The 21126-nt window shown below is 56.9% G+C and overlaps 1 protein-coding gene across 1 annotated transcript in view; it reads left to right on the plus strand.

The window, feature by feature from the left end:
* LOC112955296 (SH3 and multiple ankyrin repeat domains protein 3-like) overlaps positions 1-20553 on the plus strand; it is a gene marked incomplete at both ends in the record, with an annotated part of 77702 nt that extends 57149 nt beyond the window's left edge. The window contains one exon of the mRNA XM_026048571.1: positions 20418-20553. Within this exon, the coding sequence (XP_025904356.1) occupies positions 20418-20553 (136 nt within the window). The remainder of the gene's footprint in view (positions 1-20417) is intronic.
* Between the last annotated feature and the right edge of the window lie 573 nt (positions 20554-21126).

Below are 21126 nucleotides of genomic sequence, written 5' to 3' on the forward strand. Positions count from 1 at the left end.
GCTGACAGGACCTGCGTGTTCCTGGTGCTGCCAGGACCTGCGTGTTCCTGGCGCTGACAGGACCTGCGTGTTCCCGGCGCTGACAGGACCTGCGTGTTCCTGGTGCTGACAGGACCTGTGTGTTCCCAGTGCTGACAGGACCTGCGTGTTCCTGGTGCTGCCAGGACCTGCATGTTCCTGGTGCTGACAGGACCTGCGTGTTCCTGGCGCTCACAGGACCTTGCATGTTCCTGGTGCTGCCAGGACCTGCGTGTTCCTGGTGCTGACAGGACCTGTGTGTTCCTGGTGCTGCCAGGACCTGCGTGTTCCTGGTGCTGCCAGGACCTGCGTGTTCCTGGCGCTGCCAGGACCTGCGTGTTCCCAGCGCTTGCCATGATCCTTGTTTTGCTGCTGTTGGTTTAAATGCAGAGCTGGGAGCCCGGGTGTGCAGAGGACAGCGTGTGCGAGCGCCCTGCGTGGGAGCCTCGCTGCGGAGGCTGCTGGTTCCCCACGTGTCACACGTGTCACACGTGTCCCACGGCCAGCGTGGCAGGCAGGGCTGTCCCCGGGCAGCGGGGACGCCTCGCAGAGCTGTGTTCTTGCAGTGAACGCAGCTGCGTTCAGAAGAGAGCGCTAATATTCGTTTGTGAATGTCTGTGGAGATTTGCATCACTGTGTGAGGAAACGGTAGGAGCAATCACTATGGTGTGGAAGTTGTGTCCTCGTATGGTGTTGAATTCTTCCGTGGTGTTGAATTCTGTTCAGAATTTGTGCCAATGGTATGATACGAGTAGGCCAGGTCCGTGTTTCTGGAAGCCACAGAAAAGGCCCTTGCAATAAAGCAGAAGGATTCACCGGTTGTGAAGCGCCCGGTCAAGGAGTCTGGGTCTGTGCCTTAGAATCCCAGAATGGTTGAGGTTGGAAGGGACCTCTGGAGATCACCTAGTCCAACCCCCCTGCTCCAGCAGGGACACCCGGAGCACGGGGCACAGGCTGCATCCAGGCGGGTTTGGAGAGAGAGTCTCCTTCCTCCAGAGAAGGAGACTCCACACCTTAGTTGCAGAGGGATTCCAGGGAGTTTATTTCAAATGGAGACGTATACACTGTAGATGCAGGGAGTGATGTGAGACAAATCCTGCCTCTACTCTGCTGTGAACAGGAGGGTGTGAAGAATGGATGCTGGATCTGTGAAATGGCTGCGTGTGTGAAACGGGGCTGGGGAAGGGAGCTGTATGTGCAGGGCTGGGCTGGCGGGAGCTGCCCCGTGAGCCTTGTCACAGCAGACACCGTGGAGCTTTTCACGTGGGGCTTATTTGCACCGTGGAGCTTTTCACGTGGAGCTTATTTGCACCGTGGAGGTTTTCAGCCAGTGTTGGGGTGTCCCATGCACACGTGGGGTGTCCCATGCACACGTGGGGTGTCCCATGCACACGTGGGGTGTCACCTGCACACGTGGGATGGTGTGGGCGGTGGTGGCGCGGGGTGCAAGGTGAGCACAGGCGCGTGTTGCTAGCACGGGACAGACCCTTCCCCGGCTGCAGTAGCGCTCCCGGGGCCGGGGGCGGCTGGGCGGCGCTCTGCTCGCGCGCAGCCGCCCTGCGCCTCGCTGCACACCCAAGGGCTGCGCTGCAGCGAGGCGGTGCGGCGGGTCAGCCCCGCGCCGGCCGGCTGGCCGAGGCACCGCGCGCCTCCCCGCACCGGGCTCTGCACGGAGCGCGAGCCCGAGCGGGGGCACCTCAACTCCGATCCGTGGTCCGTGCGGAAAGCCGGGACTGGCTGGGCCCGGCTTAACGGGACAGGGCCCTGGGGACACGGGGAATGGAAAGGGCTGGGGTGGGGATGGCTCGGAGCCCTGCTCTGCTTCCATCTCCACAACCTGGAGCCCTGGAGAAGGTCTGGAGAAAGGAGCACCTTCCCCTGGTGCAGGAGAGATCCTTTAGGCAAACGTGGCATCCACGAGCCCATGGACCCTGCTGGGAAACACCCACGAGGGTTGCGGGAGTTGGTGAGTGTCGTTGCTGGGTGACTCTGGATCATCGTTGAAAGGTCATGGAGAACAGGAGAGGTGCCTAAGGGCTGCAGGAAGGGAAATGACACTTCAAAGTGTCCTCCGAAAGGACGGGAGGGGAAACTCAGGCAAGTGCAGGCCAGTCAGCCTCTCCTCAGGCCCTGGGGAGGTGGCAGCGCACAGAATCGCAGGATGTTCAAGGTTGGAAGGGACCTCTAGAGATCATCTAGTCCAAATGAGCAGCTCATCCTCGACACTGTCCTCAGGCCTCTGAAGAACGAGGTGGTCAGGAGTGGTCAGCATGGACCCACAAAGGGGAAATCACGTTTGCCAACCTGCTATGATGGAATGAGGAGAAGGGCCCGCGGTGCTGGGGGACAGCAGGGTGTCCCCGAGGCAGTGGTGGCCCTGGTGGCCCCAAGGCCACGGTCTCCGGCGCCGCGCGGGGAAGAGCGTCCGCAGCAGCCGCAGGGAGGGATCCGGCCCCTCTGCCCGGCCCTGGGGAGGTTCCTCTTGTGCCTCCTGGGTGGCTCTGGGTGGCTCTGGGTGGCTCTGGGTGGCTCCAGATTCCTCTGGGTTCCTCTGGGTGCCTGCAGGTACCTCCTGGGTGTCTCTAGGTGCCTCCTGGGTTCCTCTGGGTTCCTCCGGGTGCCTGCTGGGTGTCTCTGGGTGTCTCTAGGTACCTCCTGGGTGTCTCCGGGTGTCTGTGGGTGCCCCTGCTGTGCTGGGGCAGCTTGAGCACTGAAGCAGCAGGGGTGAGCAGAGCCGGGCGTGCGGATACGCGGGCAGTGTTGGGGCTGGGGCTACGCGTGTTCTTGGTCAGCAGGACCCGGCTCCCTCTCCCCGCTCTGTGCTGGGCCTTCCAGGGAGCAGCTCCCAAAGGACCCGGCCTTTTCCAGCCTGTAACCAATCCTAAACCCATTGGGAGCCGGGAACGAGGGGATGTAGCCAAGTCTGCCCGGCGCCAGCGTCCCGCTCGCAGCGCTGTCCCTGCCCTGTCAATGCCTCCTCTGTGTCTCCACAAGGAAAGCCACAAAGTGCCAGGTATCCCGAGCCTAACAAAACCCGCACAGAGCTTTTTATCTAAGAAACATTGTAAAGGGACCTGCAAGGGGAGCTTGGGCTGGGCTTAGCGTGAGCACACTGGCTCTGCTGCGATGTAAAGCCAAGAGCTGGGGGAGCTTTCATGAGAGGAGACGTTGCTTGAAGCCTTGTACAGGTCTCTGGGCACATCCTCTGTGTAACCTAGGGGTGTGCTCAGCAGCTGCATTTAGATTAAAATTGCACGGGCATTTCAAATCTGTGACTCCAATTGCAGCCGTGTAACTCCCAACCTGAGCCCGGCTCCTGCTCAGATTAATCCTCCCTCTTTTAGCCTGAAAGCTGTTGTAGTTTTGGAGATTAGTCCTAGATAAACAGCCACGTGCGCAGTGCTTCCATGTGGGAATTGGCAGATCCGAGCGGAGAGGCGCATGGGGAGCGTTCCGAGCTGGACCCGGGTCCGCGGGTGCGGGAGCCGGCCGCGCCGGTCGGCACGAGCAGCGGCGCCGGGACGGTGCCGGCTGCTCCAGGCGAGCCCTGTGCCTCGCGTGGTCCTTCCTCGCTGCGTGGTCCTTCCTCACACCAAGGGAGCGGTGGAATGAACCCCTGGAGCGGAGGGCAGGGCGGCTGGGCACGAGGGCTGCCGGGTGGCCAGAAAGGCCGGCCTGGTTCCTCCGTGAGGTGCGTCCACGTGTTCCCCTCCATGAGGAGTGTCCGCCTGTTCCCCTTTGTGAGGTGCGTCCGCCTGTTCCCCTCCGTGAGGAGTGTCCGCCTGTTCCCCTGCATGGGGTGTGTCCGCCTGTTCTCCCCCATGAGGAGTGTCCGCCTGTTCCCCGGTGGGCAGCCGGTGAGGTGCCGCCGGCAGGGGAGCTGCGGCCGAGGTGGGGGCAGAGGCGGCCCGGGGGTGGAGGCTGCCGGGGGCAGAGGAGGCTGAGGACAGAGGAGGCCGAGGACAGAGGAGGCCGAGGGCAGAGGAGGCCAGGGGCAGAGGAGGCCGAGGGCAGAGGTGGCCGAGGACAGAGGTGGCCGGGGGCAGAGGAGGCCAGGGGCAGAGGAGGCCGAGGACAGAGGCACGGAGGGCAGAGGAGGCCGAGGACAGAGGCACCAAGGGCAGAGGCACCAGGGGCAGAGGCGGCCGAGGGCAGAAGCGGCTGAGGGCAGAGGAGGCCGAGGGCAGAGGCACCAGGGGCAGAGGTGGCCGGGGGCAGACGAGGCCAAGGACAGAGGTGGCCGAGGACAGAAGCGGCCAAGGACAGAGGAGGCCGAGGACAGAGGCACGGAGGGCAGAGGAGGCCGAGGACAGAGGCACCGAGGGCAGAGGCACCGGGGGCAGAGGCGGCCGAGCTGCCCCGCGGGTCCGGCTCGTGGGGAAGCAGCCCAGGAGCAAAGCTTGCCTGCGGAAGGGGCCCGTGGAGCGGAGCTGCGGCGCACAGTGTGAGCAGGATGCCACCGAATTCCGTGTTGGCTCCCGAGGCCGCCGGGGGTTTATAGCGACCGGCTCACAGCAACTGCAGCGCGAGACTGTTCTTCGCCGTCGTACATTCGGCCCGGCCTGTCCTGGCCCTCGGGTCAAGCCTGGTCTGGCACAGCAGCTCCTTCCACCTTCTGTTTCTTGCCAGCACCTTCCATGTGAGTGGAACGCCTTGCCTGGACTGTATCACAGTGACAGGCTTGAAGGGCTTAGGCCTTCAAAGCCTTAAGGTTGGCTTGGTCAGGTCTTGCTCAGCGTGGTGGGGTGGAATGCTGTTAGTTTGATGTGTGAGATCCATAGGGTGGCTGCATGGAGTTGAGTATAGCCGTGTGGAGAGCACTGGGGTCCTCATCTGATGGTCTCTTCAAGAAGACCTCTGCTTGTTCTGTGAAGGTGGCAGATCCCACCAGACCCTTCCGCAAGGAAGAGACAAGGATAATCGTGAAGAAGAAAGCAACAGCTCCATGGTGATCGTCAGGAGCTTCTGAATCCAGCTGCCCTGTAGACATGACCTGCGGCGGGTCCAAGTTCCCTTGAGCAGCCAGGAGCAAGACTGAGCACGCAGGAACACAAGCACACATATGCATCTATAGTTATAAATAAATATACAAAGCCAGCCAGCCACACGGTTCAGTGGCGGTGGGAGACACACAGCGCTCACCCAAGCACGGACAGCGGGAATGACCTGATCCCGTTTCCCTCTCTGGCTCACCAGTATGAAAGCCAGACAGGATGTACACATATACATATATACTCGACAGGATGTACATATATACATAGTACTCCTATATACAGCACGGAGCCTGCTAGTGGCTGGCCCAGGACAATCAGTCTCCTGCAGCTGCCTCTGGGGCCCAGCTTTCCAGCCTCCTTGTTAGCTCCCCCAGAAGTGAGGCCTCTCCGAGAGCTGACCCACAGGCCCTGGGCTGTCCAGGATCTGCCAGACCTGTGGCCTCTTCCATACCTGGCCCCAACTTCTTTTTCTGCTTGCTGGTGAGTTGAGAAAACCCGGGTCCTTGAGCTCTGTGGGCAGTAGCTCCCTCCGTCTGCAAGGTGACCTGGAAAGAGCCTCTCCCATTGACCTGCCTGATGAGTGTCACATGCACACGGGTTCTGACCTCCTCCTGAAGAGTCAGGGTGTTCCATGCACCCTGATCAGACTATTGAGGTTCCTCTACCTGTCACTGCTACTGCACTCCTTTGTGATTGCGGTCATTAGCCTTTAAGCAAGGAATCTAAGAGGAACTGCCCATCATGATGTCTTCACATGGTTGTGTCCTTCATCCACTTTTCCATCTCCATTGGAACGCGGTTGCTTACTGATCCCACAGTTGTCATGGAAGGACCTCCTGTGCCAGTCCCCATGGCTCCCTGATGAGCCTCCCTCGTGATTTTCTGCCACCTCTGAGCTCTGCTAGAGGGAACCTGGTGGAAAGAAAAGGCCTCAGTTCTACTAGGCCACCTATCCGCAGAAGTTCAAGCACCAGGGGTGTAGGTAGAATACTGCCCTCGTTCCTTATGCTGAGACCCTTAAACCAGTAGAGTCCTGCAAGGAGACACGGGGAGTGTCTGCACCTGACAGATGCCTTAATGGGCCTGGAGTGTATTTTCCAGCGGGACACCGTCTCTTTTCTCATCCTACTTCTCTAGAATGATTACAAGTGCTAAATCTCTTTCTTCTTGTGTTAACTCAGCCTCTGCTTTCTGCAGCATGTTTTGGGTGGAATTTTTATCCCAATTTTGCCCTTACTTAAGTTTTTGGCCAGTAATTTTATCATTACTTGAAGTTTTTCGTAAGCTGTCAGGTGAGCAGCAGAACACCTGGCATGAGATGAACCCATCTAGTGACATGCGCAAAGGGGGAAGATTCTGCCTGGAGAAAAGCAAAGCTGGCATCTCCCCAGGAGCCTTTCCTTGGCTTCAGTCTTCCATGAAGTGCATAATCCCCGTCTTTCCCGTTCCCAGCCTGCCATGGCACCTCAGCTGAGCTTAAACCATGTGCTGTCAGGTGGACACGGCCACCGCTTTGTTCTTGGGATGCCTCCAGAGTGTCCCCCTGCCCAGGCGTTAAGCAGTCCCCATGAAGCTCCAGCAGCACCCTCGCTACCTGCCGGCACAAGGCTCAAAGGATCCTGTTCTGCAGATACTTGCACTAAAGCCAAGCTGCCTTTCATCCCCAGGTCTTCTCAAGGCACATCATCAGCTCACCACAAGTGACAGGGCTGCCCTTGGTGCCCGTGCTGAGCACAAGATGAGCCGCGCGGGCCGCTGCCTTCTGTGCCCGTTAACAGGAGCCGTTCCAGGCACGTGGCCAAAACTCCCGGGTCGTCTGTGGCCTTGGGACGTCCCAGCCTGGGCATTAAGCTCTGCCCTGGGTCTTGCAGCTCTGAGATGGGCCTCGCTGCTGTTAGCAGGTGCCCACACCTGAGCGCATTGCTAGCCCGATGGTGAGGCCGTGGGGACCGAATAAATCCTCTGATGATGCGGGTTGCAATTCCCGAGGGCTGCCCGAGGGGCTGCGTCAGGCTGTGAGGAATCGTGCCCGAGATCTGGGGGCTCCCCTGGCCAGCTCTGTCCTTGCTGAGGGGCAGCCCGGGCAGGAGAGGGGCCCGTGGTGTGGGCAGCGCGTTGGCGCTGCAGCCGGGCGCTGCGCTCCGCCGGCGCCGAGCGCGCCGTGCTGCAGCCGTGCCGGTGGGAGATGCTGCGTGTGGAGCAGCTCCTCGTGCTGTGTCCCCCTGGGGCTCTCAGGGCCTGGGACTCTCCGGGGCACCGCTTCCCAACCCAGGGGCTTCCACGGGTTCGCGAGCAGGGAATTCTCGGAGCATGGGGGAATCTCCCGTGCAAAGGCAGAGGACATCACCTGCATGCAGGACACCCTGTGGTGTCTGCAGGGCCTCAAGTGCTGACCTCTGGAGGCTCGGAAGTAACTCTGGGAGGCCCATCCAGGACATAGTGCTTTTATTTGGAGTTCCAGTCCTTGGAGGGTGATTCTGAGTGTGATAATTTCATTGCCTCGAGGAGAGGCTGGTTCGTTTCCCCGTCTGCAGGGCCCTTGCCTTCTGAGCGCAGTCTGTCTGTCCCAGAGGAATCATCTTCAGCTCACGGTGGGAGCAGCAGGAGCCGGAGCAGCAGGAGCCTTTCCTCAAGGCCACCACCGCAGAGACCCCCGTGTCTGGGTGTGTTGAGCTGTACGGTGCTAAGCAAGGACATTGCACCCACCCTGGCACCCTGTGCTAGGCCGTCGGGCCGGGCTTCATCCCGTGTTCAGCCCCAAAAACCTCACAGCATCTTGCAGTCGATGCCTCCATCAACCATACTTTCTCCTAAATAGTGGCAGGGCTTGGCCAGTCTCTACTAGGGAGGTGCCTTATTTATTTTCTTAGTTATTTTATTTCCCTAGGAGACAAGCTCTCCTAGGCTGCTGAGTGCACGTCCCCAGTCTCCCAGATATTTTTCTGAGCTACCTCCAGAAAGTGGACAGCTTTCCAGTGGCCATGGACAGCCTTTCAGCGGCCGGCATGTCAGATGGCTCTGAAGGCTGCTTGTTTCCAGTGAGAAATGCTCTTTACAACAATAGCAAGCCATGCAGTGGCTGCATCTTTGTGGCTCTTCACCCTGAGAGCTGATGGGATTTTATCCGTTGCAGAAACCTGTGCCCCAGTTGCACAAGTTCCTGCCCCCAATTTAGTGTCATCTGCACTTTTTCCGAGGGTGACCGCCGTTTTTGTTGTTGAGGAAGGTGTTGACCAAGATGATGAGGATTGGTGCTTGCTCCTTGCCGGCTCTCCAGCCATCGATCGCTTTGGGGACCCTTTTCACGCGGCAATCCAGCCAATTCCCTACTCACCTAAACGAGCCTGTCCGTACCTTCTCATAGCTGTAACAGCCCCAGTGTTCGTCCCCCTTCCAGGCCGGATCCAGAGACCCTCCGAAGGCGCCTGCCTTCGTGGGCAGCTCTTTGCGGGAAGGGGCTCCGGCACACGGGGCGCATCCCGTCCCGCCCGTGCTCCTGTGTTCGCAGGCGTGACAATGTGCTCCTCAGTGATGCTGTCTCAGCTCTTTGCCGTATCAGAGCCTGCAGCTGCTGCAGCACTTGCAGCGCTTCATGGCTGTTGACCAGGCTTGGTGCACCTGAGGAAAGGATCTAAATGCTGCATCCTCCGAGCAGGAATATTAGAGTCCCACTTGGGGCCCTTTTTCTGGCATGTCTCCTCCATTTGTAGCTCTTCCTCTGTTATCTCTGGGCTTAGGTCTCCCTTCTCCGATGTTTTATTCCTTTCCTCCTCCTTGCATGGTGGCAAAGATGCTCTTCCTCTCCTAGCTGCGTGGGGTCGGTCTCTTCCTGGCAGCCCTTCATCGTCCTCCAGTGAGAAGCCGGGATCCAGGCAGGTGAATCACAGCTGCTGGCATCCACATCCATGGAGCATCCCAGCTGCGCACAGCCGACATAGAATCACAGAATCATAGAATCAATGGAATCATAGACTGCTTAAGGTTGGAAGGGACCTCAGAGGTCATCGAGTCCAACCCCCTGCACACACAGGGTCACCCAGAGCACAGGGCACAGGGCTGCGTCCAAGCGGGTTTTAAACATCTCCAAAGAAGGAGACTCCACAGCCTCCCCAGGCAGCCTGTGCCAGGGCTCTGGCACCCTCACAGTCAAGAAGTGTTTTCTCAAGTTCCTGTGGAACTTTTGGTGCCTCAGCTTGTGGCCGTTCCCTCTAGTCCTGTCGCTGGCCACCACTGAAAAGAGGCCGCCCCCTCCTCCTCACTGCCTCCCTTGAGGTATCTATAGACACTGCTCAGGTCCCCCCTCAGCCTCCTCTTCTCCAGGCTGAACAGACCCAGCTCTCTCAGCCTTTGCTCACAGGGCAGATGTTCCAGGCCCCTGATCATCCTGGTAGCCCTGCGCTGGACTCTCTCCAGCAGCTCCACATCCCTCTTGTCCTGGGGAGCCCAGAACTGGACACAGTCTCCAGATGTGGCCTCACCAGGGCTGAGTAGAGGGGGATGATCACTTCCCTCGACCTGCTGGAGACGCTTTTCTTAATGCACCCCAGGATCCCGTTGGCCTTCTTGGCCACCAGGGCACACTGCTGCCTCATGGTCAACTTGTCGTCCACCATGACACCCAGGTCCCTCTCTGCGGGACTGCTCTCCAGCAGGTCCACACCTAATCTGTACTGGTGTCCAGGGTTATTCCTCCCCAAGTGCAGGACCCTGCACTTGCCCCTGTTGAACCTCATGAGGTTTCTGGCCGCCCAGTCCTCCAGTCTGTCCAGGTCCCTCTGGATGGCAGCACAGCCCTCAGGGCTATCAGCTACTCCACCCAGTTTGGTATCGTCGGCAAACTTGCTGAGGGAGCACTCCAGCCCTTCATCCAGGTCGTTAATGAATAAGTTGAACAGGACCAGAGCGCACATCCAAGCGTGTGCTCCTCCCTGGCCCCAAGGACCGAGACCACCGCTCTTGCTACGTCTCTACCACCTTTCACCCCACATCCCTTGGAGCAAATTGTGTTTTTTCTGGCTGTGTCGCTGGTACCCACCTGCAGGAGCAGCAAGGGGTAGGACGCAGAAGGCAGGTGAGCCCTGTGATCCTCCCAGACCAGCTCTGATTTGGGCTTTGGGCAGGCAGCAGACTGTCCAGAAGAGCTGTGACTTGCACGTGGTGGCTCTGTCCTCCACATCTCTCTTGGCCAATAGTCTTCTCCACAAGAACCACTGCTGGTAGGGTGAAGAGCAGAAAAACGAAATTAGCTTCCCCATCTTTTGCAGGCCAAGATGACCTGCAGAGCTACTGGAAGTTTTTCCCTCCTTGTCCTCTAAATTGTGTCTGGCTGTTTTCTCTCCAGAGACCAGTTAATGTGGAGCTCTCACTTTGTTTTATAAATGCATTTTGCTTTATTTGTTTGACAAAATCCTTTGGGAAGACCCCTTCATATCTCACATGCTGCAAGGGGGAGCTCTGCGAGGGCAGCACCTCAGTGCAGAGCTGTCTTGCTGGAGAGCAGCCGCGGGCAAGACGTCGTGCAGCAGCCGCGGTGGAAACGCCAGGCTCTCCACTCCTGCCTTGAAGGGCTCTTGTGGCCTCCACGTGTCTTGGAGCAGTGTCTCCATTGTGAGGCTGGGTGCTGCACCCAACATCCCCGTCCTGGGCTGAACCCGTGTGCAGGAGCTCAGCCCAAACTGAGCTGGGTGCTGCTGCGGGCGCCGGCCGCCGAGCGAAGGTGAGCATAGGGCTGAAGGGGAAGGCAGATGTGTTCCAGAGTGCGGTGGCCAGCGTGCGGCCACCACGTGCCTTCCAGCACCTTGCCTTTGGAACCGAGATTGGGATGGGCCGTGCAAGCGGGATGCACTTTACTCTTTTAGTCTCTGCTTAGCAGCCTGGATCGATCAGTCCTGCAGATGCTGCTAAGGCAAAAAGCAGCTGGGCTTGAGGCTTTGCTGGTGAAAGGACTTGTGGGCAGTACATCCTGAAGAACCCTTGGTTACCGGTGGGTAATCTTTAAAAGGCAGTGGGAATGAATCCTGTAGCTGGGTGAAAATCAATAGAAACTGGCGTTCCGCACAAAGATGCTGTGTTTTGTGAAGGCAGGTTTCCAGCCGCAAAGATTCAATGGTCATGCCGAGCTCAGCAATGTTTCGTGGGGTCTCTTGTTTGTTTGTGGGGGTTTTTTGTCTTTTTTTTTTTTTTTTGGTCTCTTTTTGTTTTTTTCCATACGTGTGGACGAAGCAGAATTTGAACCTGCTGGTTATTGCAGAGCATGCCCAGGTGACTGCCTCCCTGTGCCCAGCACGAGAATTGCACAATGCCAACCTTTACTGTGCAGAGGTGTGGTTGAATTCCCATTGAGCTGCCCGGCCGGCTCAGGGCAGCAGCACGGAGCTGCTGTGGAAGTTTCCTGTCCGGAGGGGCTCATTTCAAACGCATGAGCTTTGGGATGTAGGCTTGGAAAATCCTCCCGTACCAGAGCACAGTTTAGTAACGCTGTCTGCAGCGTCTAGCCCCGGGTCTTCCTCTGAGCCGCGCTGGGTTTAGATGCTTGGATTTTTCCCTTGAAGGTCATGCAACTACTGACGTAGAGAACCGCCCTCTTCACTGGGTTTTCATTTTAACATGCATTGCCCATGTGCACATGTGCATGCAGAATGTACCGCTAGTACGTACAAATGTGGACATATATCTATGTATTTTCATAATTTAGGTATATATTCATACAAAAGCGTCATTGAAAGAAAAGAAGATGGAAAATAATAATTAATAATTGACCCAGGGTGTCACCAGTGGGAGAGGATTCCTTGCTGGTGTTCCATGTTAGTCCTGGACTAACAGGACTAACTGAAGATAAGTAAAGTTATCTTTCTTAATAGGAAAGGATAAAACCCATTCGTCAGAGGTGGGTTCAACAGCAGAACATTTTCTCGTTGTCGCTGCTGCCACTAGTTAAATATCGTTGTTGTCAGATAGTGTCATATAATCCTGATTCCAGTTGACAGATTTAAAAAAAAAGGGAAACATGCAGGTGGTTCTGCCACTGGTGGCCGGGATTGGGCCGGGATTGGGCCGGGCTGGTCATGTGCAGAGCTTGGCATGAAGCCGTAGGCAGTTCCTGAGGATGGAAGGGTGTCGCTTTCCTGAACCTCGGGGTTGTGGGGAATGTAAAATTTAGGTAATTAACAAAATCGATGTGTTATTTGAGGACGCCCTGCTAAATTCAGCCCGAAAGTCAGGGAGAAAATGCTGGGCAAGACATCACCCACTTCAGGGAGATAACGAAGCAGCAGCTAAATATTACTCGCTGACACATGTATAGCCCTGCTCTTTGGAAAGGTTAGCGAGTAAAGGAGAAGGAAACGCAGTTAATTTGAGCTGAACGTGTAGGAGGTTGATAAGGGAAGCCAAAGAAAATATCAAAGGCCAATATGTAAAGATAATAAGAAATTTTAGAGCATTAGGAGCAATATACAAAATCTGGTAGAGATCCATCTCTACATGTAAATGATAAAATTGCATATTCTGCTGAAAAAAAAAAAAGGCAGAAATGTTCTGTTCTGACTTTGAAACAAATCAGGAGGATGTATCCATCCCATATGATGTGCTTGGAACAGAAAGTTTCCCAGCTGTAACCAAGGAGAAAGTGAGATAGTATTTGCTAAAAATAAATATACTCAAATTAACAGACTTGAATAACATATAGGCAAGTGCCTTAAAGAGCCGAGCTGAGGAGCTGCCTCAGCCACTGATGTTAATACTGAAAAAATCTTGGTAATCTGTGAATTTCTGAGGGATTAGTGGAGCACTGTTGCTATTGCAGGTGGTTCAGGAAGGTATAGCTCATTTAGATTAAAAGCAATTCTGGATAAAATAGTAAAGAGTTTATTTTGGAATTAAGTCAACAAAGAATTAGATATGAAAACGCAGGTAGCCTCATAGAGGGCAGTTCCATGGAGAGTGGAATTGAGCCTGCGGTTTCGCCTGCGCCTTTGCAGGCCTGGTTTAAACGAGGTCTGTGTTTGCCTAGTGTGTTTTGACCTCTCCTTGATAACCTGTGATATATATATAAATAAATTAAATGGAGCTAACCACGAGGGCATGTATTAGGTGCATTAGAAAGCCATTCAAGACCGATTCCAGAGCAGTTTTGATGAGGAAACGGTGCCAGTCCAGGGCTCTCTTTCCTCGAGTGTTCTGCTCCCAACTGGACACTCTATCAGCGTTCAACTTAGTGACAAGAAGAGCTGGTGTTAGTGAGGATGGCAGGGCCACAGACACTGGTGGCCACAGGGACGGGTCCTGCTGGGGAGGGACCTGCCCTTCCCGCTCTCCCTACAGCCGAGGTTCGGTGGCCGTGCAGGGCAGCGGGGAATACGGAGCACAGGGTTTGAGATGCCCTTGGGGAAAATGCAAGATGAGAGCCTTAAAATCACCTTCTTGGGTGGGATGTGGTGTTGGTGCTCGTGCAGGGCACTGACCAAGAGGGATGCGAGCCTGCGTGTGCGGCTGCAGCGCGGGAAAACCTCCAAGAGGCCCAAAACTTTGTGTGAGTCGGGTCCTCGCCCCTCAGCATCAAAGCAGTAATGGAGCAGCGTTGAGAAAGGGGCTCAAATGGGGCAGGGGGTGAGGGAAGGACCTCAGGGTGGCCGGGAGCTGAGGGAAGGAGCTGCTGGGTGCGGAGGTGTTCGCAGCGGGACGGACCCCAGCAGATCTCCAGGTGGTTACGGATGCTCCCCGGGACACCGTAGTGGTGGAATCTAGTGAAATCCCATTTCAGAGCTTATCTGCACCAAAGCAGGCTGTGTCCAGAGGAGGGGATTGCTGGGTCGGGCTCTCCCAAGGAGCAGTTTGTGATGCAGCTCACAATGCGGATGCTCCTGGAGCCTTGCTCGGATCTGTGCAATGCCAAAGGCTCGGGCAGGGGCGCTTGGGCAGGGGCAGGTCACACAGCTCTGCTCCCCGGGGTGATCACAGAATCACAGGAGCACAGAGTGGTTGAGGTTGGAAGGGACCTCTGGAGATCTTCTAGTCCAACCTTCCTGCTCCAGCAGGCACACCCAGAGCACGGGGCACAGGGTGGCATCCAGGTGAGTTTCGGAGACCTCCAGAGAAGGAGACTCCACAGCCTCCCTGGACAGCCTGTTCCAGGGCTCTGTCACCCTCACACCAAACAAGTTCTTTCTCACATGGAGATGGAACCTCCTGTGTTTCAACTTACACCCATTTCCCTAATTTTCTGACCATACTCTGCATCTCTAGACTGCTCATTGATGGACATTGTTCCTTCTCTGGAGGTTTTCCAAACCCACCTGGAAGACCTGGCCGCCCTGTACCCCATGCTCCGGGTGTCCCTGCTGGAGCAGGAAGGTTGGACTAGAAGATCTCTAGAGGTGCCTTCCAACCTCAACCATTCTGGAATTCTGTGTGATTCTGTCTGGGTAATGGATTGTCCGGAATGGGGCGGCAGCAGCTTGCTGAAGCTGCCAGGATGGCGCGTTGGTCAGCCCTCAGCACCCAAATGCTGTGTTTTCCTTGCGTTGGTCTCAGTCGTTGCTAACTCATTGCAAGGGCACGGAGAAAGCCGTTCTCTTCTCTTCTCTTTCCCCCATAGTCTGCCCTTCACTGGGAACAGGGAGCCCATCCCAGCAGCATCCGCACCGCGCCAGGCGTTGCTGAGGGCAGCACTGGCCTCCACACTGGTGGTCTCCTGGAAATCACAGGTTCCTCAAAGGCGTTAGGGTAGACAGATGTGCTGAACCCGGGTTCATATCTCATATACCCAGATTTATATCTCTCGTATCAGTTTTGGGACCTGAGACCACCACATGAACTAGCAGGAGCTTTCAAGCACGGTGGGAACTGGCTTTCCTGTGATCCCAAAAGTGCTTCTGGAGATGGGACTTTTGGGTTTTCCTGTCTTTTATTCCCTCTTTGCAGCAGTGACAAAGGTGTCTGCCTCTGCCTGCGAGCAGCTGCACCTGAAGCTACAGAATGAGCAAGTCTCCTATCCCCGTCAGAGGAGATAACCTGATGGAAGAGGGAGGGAAGAGGCTTCCACGCATCGAGATTAGGAGAAAAATTAACGCGAGGAGAAGAGGTCGCTGTGGGAAGTTGCTCTTGGGCAGCCGGCAGCGGCGGAAGGAGGGCCGGAGGGGAAGACCGTGGGAGGCAGAAATCAATTTAGCAGTTCCTACATTATCTGAATTATAAGTAGCCAGAACATCAGCAAGATTCATTTTTAAAAGAACAGAGAAGTAACTAAATGGCGAAAGGCAGGAAACACGGATGAATAACAGTGGCATGACCTCGAGATACGCAGGGTCCTCGGGCAGGGAAGGGGCTGGAGCAGAGCAGCACTGGGGGCACCTGCAAAGCCCCGGGCAATGCCCAGCTGCTCCGTGCGCCTGCTCCTGTCGAGGGAGAGGCGTCAGCGAGGCTCCCTCTCACCGGCCGTCACACGTCCCACGCGTGGAGGGCGTAGTGTTTGATAGAAACCTTCCGTGGGGTATTTGGTGTTACACGGGATCTTGGTTTTGCAAGTGCTGCAGTAACAATCCGGAGTCACTAGGCAGGTCTAGGTGACCTGCAGCCGATGCGGCGCGCGGAGGAACCACAGGACAAGCGTCCTACTCCTCAGCAGCCTCTGCGACGTGTTGGCCACGCCGGTGCTCCACGTCCCCGGGCTCCAGGAGGGAATGTGTGCATCGAGATCAGCTCCAGCCCATTGCTGCCCAGGAAGCTCTTTTTATTGCTGATTGTGTTTCATGCTCTTGCATTCAGCTGGCTGGTGTGAACCTGCTCCTGCAGCGTGCTGGTGTGGCCAGCTCAGGAGCACATCTGCGCTCTACTCGTTAGCTCAGGCTGAAGGTGCAGGGCTGCTTGGTGTGCTCAGCTCATCAGTCGGTTGGGTCACTCAACCAATACAGTCCTTTATCCATGACAGAGGCAGCCCTGGGTGGCCCTTTGCATTGGGATAAATTCTGCTTTCTTTGCCCTGGTTAGTCACTGCACTGATGCTTCGCTGAGCATCACGGGCACGTGGACTCTGCCTGCCTCTCCTGAGCCTTCTTCCATGGTAGGTGTTGGCTGATGGGTCACAAGGAAGGGATTAGTCCCGTTACACGAGGCTTGGAGCTGTTCATCTGGAGCAAGATCCGCCCTGGACACCCGTTCAGGCAGGATGTGCAGGGAAGGAACATCCTGGAACGGATGGAAGGGGAAGGAAGGAGCCCCGGCTCCCTCCCCAGCCCCGAGCCCCGAGACCAGCCCCGGAGCCGCCGGGGCCGGTGCCGCCGCTTGGCTCCCGGGCTCCCTCCTGGCACCGGTTCTGTCGGCCATTCCAGCCCCGGCTGCGCCCGGGGCCCGGAGAGCTGCCGGTGCCGACCCAAACCCTGCCGGGGTGCAGTGCCGGCTGCGTGGCCGGCAGCGCGTCCGGGTGAGTTTGAAATGCACGTCACTGTGCATTGATGTACCTGGAGGTGTTTACGTATACGGGTGCTCATCCGCAGCACTCAGCCGTGAGCTCCGTCTGAGCAGTCCTGGCTTTCATCAGCTCTGATGCCTCATTTGGCTGTTCAGAAGGGTTTGGATCAACCGCAGGCTGTGACACAGGATCCTCACATTCCTCTCTCATGCTTTGCAGTTGCTTTCTGCATGGTTTGGTCCGTGATCTGTTGCCTTCCTCCAGGCCATCATCATGATCCCTGACAGCTGGGCATCCCCAGCAAGCATCTGTAGAGCTGCGAGCGAACGTGTCTCGCCAGCATGCTCTTCCTTTTGTATTTTGAAATTTTCCCTATGAAATATTCAGGAACCTTTGCTTTGATGAGGTTTTAACCAAAAAGCTTCACAGTTGCAGAGTCCCGTAGCTCGTCCTCTTGGGCATTACCAGTAATCGGGTGGGAATCAGGACTTCATATCGTTTAGGATCATTTTCTTTCCAGACTTCCCTGCACCATTCATGCAACTCTGATCGCTCTCCGTTGTGATTAGCTTTGCTCTGCACCATTCCTCTTTGGCCTTCTGTTTTATCTTAGCCTCTTGACCGCTTTCTCACCTGTTTTCAGCAGCACATGGTGGTTGCTGGGTTGGCAACAAGCTCCTGCTTGTTTTCATCCCATTGCAATGGCTTGGCAGAATGGGACACACACTTTGAGGTTGGCTTCTGGAGGACCTTTGGAGGGCTGTCCCCTCCATCCTGGTCAGTGCAGGGTCAAGTTTTTTCCCATGGGTCAAGTTTTTATTGCATTCCAGACCCCACTGGCCAAGATTTTCTTCACAAATTCAGTATCCTGCTCATTTCCTGGCGCATTTCTGGCCGATTTGCTTTCATTTTTTTGCGTTTTTTTTCTAGGAGTTGTTCGCGTATGGTCACACGAGACACACTGGGCAAAAAGCTCTCTGACCACATTAAAACCTTTCCTCCATTCCAGATCTTACCAAATTATAAAGAGCTGAAAATCAGTATTTCCAGCTGTCATTTGAGCTGGCAGCAAAAACTGCCCAAACACGGCTCGGATCCGAGCGCGCGGGTGCCTGGAAATGGAGCAGCAAGCCGGGGCGTGCTCGCCTTGGGCTTTGTTTGGAAGGAGCGGGCTGACGCGCCTCTGCCACATGCAGATGCTGAAACACTTTCGCACCCGTTAGTAACCGAGGCCGGCAGCCTCTTCCAGGTGCTGAGCGGGTTTTATGTTTTCTCATTTTCTAAATTTCGCAATGCTGGGGAGGTGCCAGGACCCGCACAGTGCTAATGCGCGGCACGGGGAGGAAGCTCCAGGTAGTAAATTTTAAACGACTGAAACTGGTGTCAGTCCCTGGCAAAAAAAAAATGTAGAAACTGGTATTGGAGTGAGCTGATAAGGAGCAGGGCAGAGCAGAAAGTCCCATAGCACAAAACCTGTTTTGTTCTTCGAGGTGGCAGCTAACTGCTCGGATCGAATGGGTTTTGTAGGGCTGTTATTTGCTGCTGCGTCACGTTTCCATTGCATTAGCAAGGTGGTGGCTGGGAAAATCGGCAGTGCGAATGTTCACGGCTTTGCCAGGTGACAGCAGTGAGAGTCGGGAGCTGCCCGTGAGGAGGCATCACCCGGTGAGGAGGCATCACCCGCGCGCCGTCCTCGGCGCCCCAGGACTACCCCGAGACCCCACTTAGCACTTGCGCAAACGCCATCCCAATCCAAGGAAAACACGTGTTTTCCTGAGAACCGAGCGGGGGAAATGCTCGAAATAAAGCAGAAACGTGAAAGCATTGCATCTTGCGAAATGTTGCTATTTCCGTTTCTTCATTGAGTTCAATGCTTTTTTTTCATTTTTGTATTTTTGTGCTGCTCCGTAGGAAACAGCACTGCTTCTTACACGTTGCAAATGCGATCTATTTTTAAGCATTTAATTATATTAATGTATTATATTATTATTAAATATTATAATGTAATGTAATATAATATAAACAACAACAGTTCAATCTGCCTGGGATTAGTATTAATTAATACGCCTTGGACTTTATTTGCTCTGAGACAAAGCAGTGTATATTTGCAAGGAGCAGGAAAAAAAGTGCCTCTTGCAGCGTCCAGGTGCCCGTCCCCCGGGCCCTGTGCATTTGGTGCCCGGCGCATCGATGGCAGCGCGCTCTGCGACGCAGAGGATGGTCCTGCCGGCCGGGAGGGAGGGACGCTGCGGTAAAGAAGGGTGAGACAACAGCTAGTGGCAGCATCTCGATTTCTTTTAAATAGGAAGGGGCTTGTTTCAGCGGTGGGAATTGGGGAGCGTTTGCAGCATGCGTTGGGGCAGGGCTGGATTCCCGTTTCCCGGTGCCCGGGACCCGGACAGCCTGCGTCCTGCCGCCGCCTCCGTGTGCGCGCTCCGCTCCGGCACCCGCGGGCTCTCCTGGCCTAACCCGGGGTGCTGCCCTCAGCACCCACCCTGGCACTGCTGCCCGGGGCTAATCACGCGCCTCGTTTGCCACCGCTAATTGCCTAGTGCCTGCAGGAACAGCAGCCCTTGGGTAAACCAGAGGTGTAAACAGCCATGGTCCAAGTATGCGAGCCAGTCTTTATTATTTTATTTTATTTTATTTTATTTTATTTTATTTTATTTTATTTTATTTTATTTTATTTTATTTTATTTATTTTATTTTACTTTATTTTAATTCCACAAGGTGTAACTAAGCCTCTGGGGTCAGCAGTGCACAGTGCACTGACAGTGTCCCCCCAGCACCCCAGGGCCCGGCTGCCGGCCGTCGGGGCTAAGTGTCTAGGCAGGGAAGCTTCATTTTCATCTGTTTCTGGTTTCCCTTAGCAGTACCTGCCTGGTGAGGTGGCACGAGCGAGTGCTCCTGATCCCAGAAGGTGCTGTGGGAGCCGCTGCGCTCAGCCGCTGTGGGAGCGCTGAAAGCAGCGCCGAGGGAGCGGCAGCCGGGCCCGGACTGCTGCAGGGCTACCTGTCTTGCAGGGGCTGCAGGGCTGCAGGGGCTGCAGGGCTGCCTGTCTTGCAGGGGCTGCAGGGCTGCCTGCCTTGCAGGGGCTGCAGGGCTGCCCGCCTTGCAGGGCTGCAGGAGCTGCAGGGCTGCCCGCCTTGCAGGGCTGCAGGGCCTGCAGGGGCTGCAGGGCTGCCTGCCTTGCAGGGCTGCAGGGCTGCCTGTCTTGCAGGGGCTGCAGGGGCTGCAGGGCTGCCCGCCTTGCAGGGGCTGCAGGGGCTGCAGGGCTGCCTGTCTCGCAGGGGCTGCAGGGGCTACAGGGGCTGCAGGGCTGCCCGCCTTGCAGGGGCTGCAGGAGCTGCAGGGCTGCCCGCCTTGCAGGAGCTGCAGGGCTGCCCACCTTGCAGGGGCTGCAGGGGCTGCCTGCCTTGCAGGGACTGCAGGAGCTGCAGGGCTGCCCGCCTTGCAGGAGCTGCAGGGCTGCCCACCTTGCAGGGGCTGCAGGGGCTGCAGGGCTGCCTGTCTCGCAGGGGCTGCAGGAGCTCCAGGGGCTGCAGGAGCTGCACTTGGGCTTGCAGCAGTTTCCCGCTCTGCGAAACGGGACCTGTTTCTGCCGGGCTCCCTGTCCCGGCGCCTCTGCCCTTCTGCAGGGGCTGCGAGCGGCACCAGCGCAGGGCTGGCAGGTCCAGGAGCCTTCGCTGCCCCTGCAAGAGGGAGCTTTAGGAGCCCGGTTCTGGTGGGGTGTCTTGGCCGCCCGGTCCATGGGTGGGAGCTGCTGCTGCCCCTGTGGCAGCTCTCCCAGCTTCTGCACAGGGCTGCGGTCACAAGCAGGTGACATCCCTCAGGGATGGGTTAAATATGAAGATGGGATGTGACGGAGCATGGAAATCCATGCAGAGGTGGATACCCTTGGGGCTGGGTTCTCGCCATCAGCAGCATTGCTCCCTGGCTCCGTCCTGCTCTGTGCCACGGGCAGATTAAACACCGCTCTGTTTCTGTTTGTGTCCCAGGTGAACGGCGTGAACGTGGTGAAGGTGGGGCACAAGCAGGTGGTCTCGCTGATCCGGCAAGGGGGCAATCACCTGGTGATGAAGGTTGTGTCCGTCAGCCGCAAGCCAGAGTCGGAAGAAGTTGTTCGGAAAAAGGGTAGGTGCCGCGATTCCTGCGCTCCCGAGGAGAGGCTTGGCCGGGTCGGTGCAGAGCCGCGCGGCAGCCGGGGACACGCGGCGAGGGCAGTGCTGCCGCGAGGAGGGCACTGGGGCCAGACCCCTGCCCGCGCCAGCCCCTCTCGCCCCTCCAGGTGCAGCCCCTGTCTCCCGGGGCCACGAAAGCCCCTGAGGGTGACAGCACGGGGCTGGGCTGCGCCGGACGGGTGCTGCCGTGGGGCAGTGAACAGGCAGTGACACCCTCAGGATGGTGTTTAGTGGGGAGGCTGAGCCGGTGCATCCTGGTATGGTCGGGGCAGCCGGGCTCCCTGCCAAGCTCCCGGGAGCCCCGTCCAGCCCCGGGTGCCTTGTCCAGCCCCAGGTGCCCCATCCGGCATTGAGAGCCCTGTCCCGCACCAGGTGCCCCATCCAGTCCTGGGCGCCCCGTCCAGCCCCGGGAGCCCTGTCCAGCCCCAGGAACCCTGTCCAGCCCCGGGAGCCCTGTCCAGCCCCAGGAACCCTGTCCAGCCCCAGGAGCCCTGTCCAGCCCCAGGAACCCTGTCCAGCCCCAGGA

This window comes from Nothoprocta perdicaria, unplaced genomic scaffold, assembly GCF_003342845.1.
Source record: "Nothoprocta perdicaria isolate Ctin4 unplaced genomic scaffold, notPer1 scaffold_551, whole genome shotgun sequence".
Classification (NCBI taxonomy): Eukaryota; Metazoa; Chordata; class Aves; order Tinamiformes; family Tinamidae; genus Nothoprocta; species Nothoprocta perdicaria.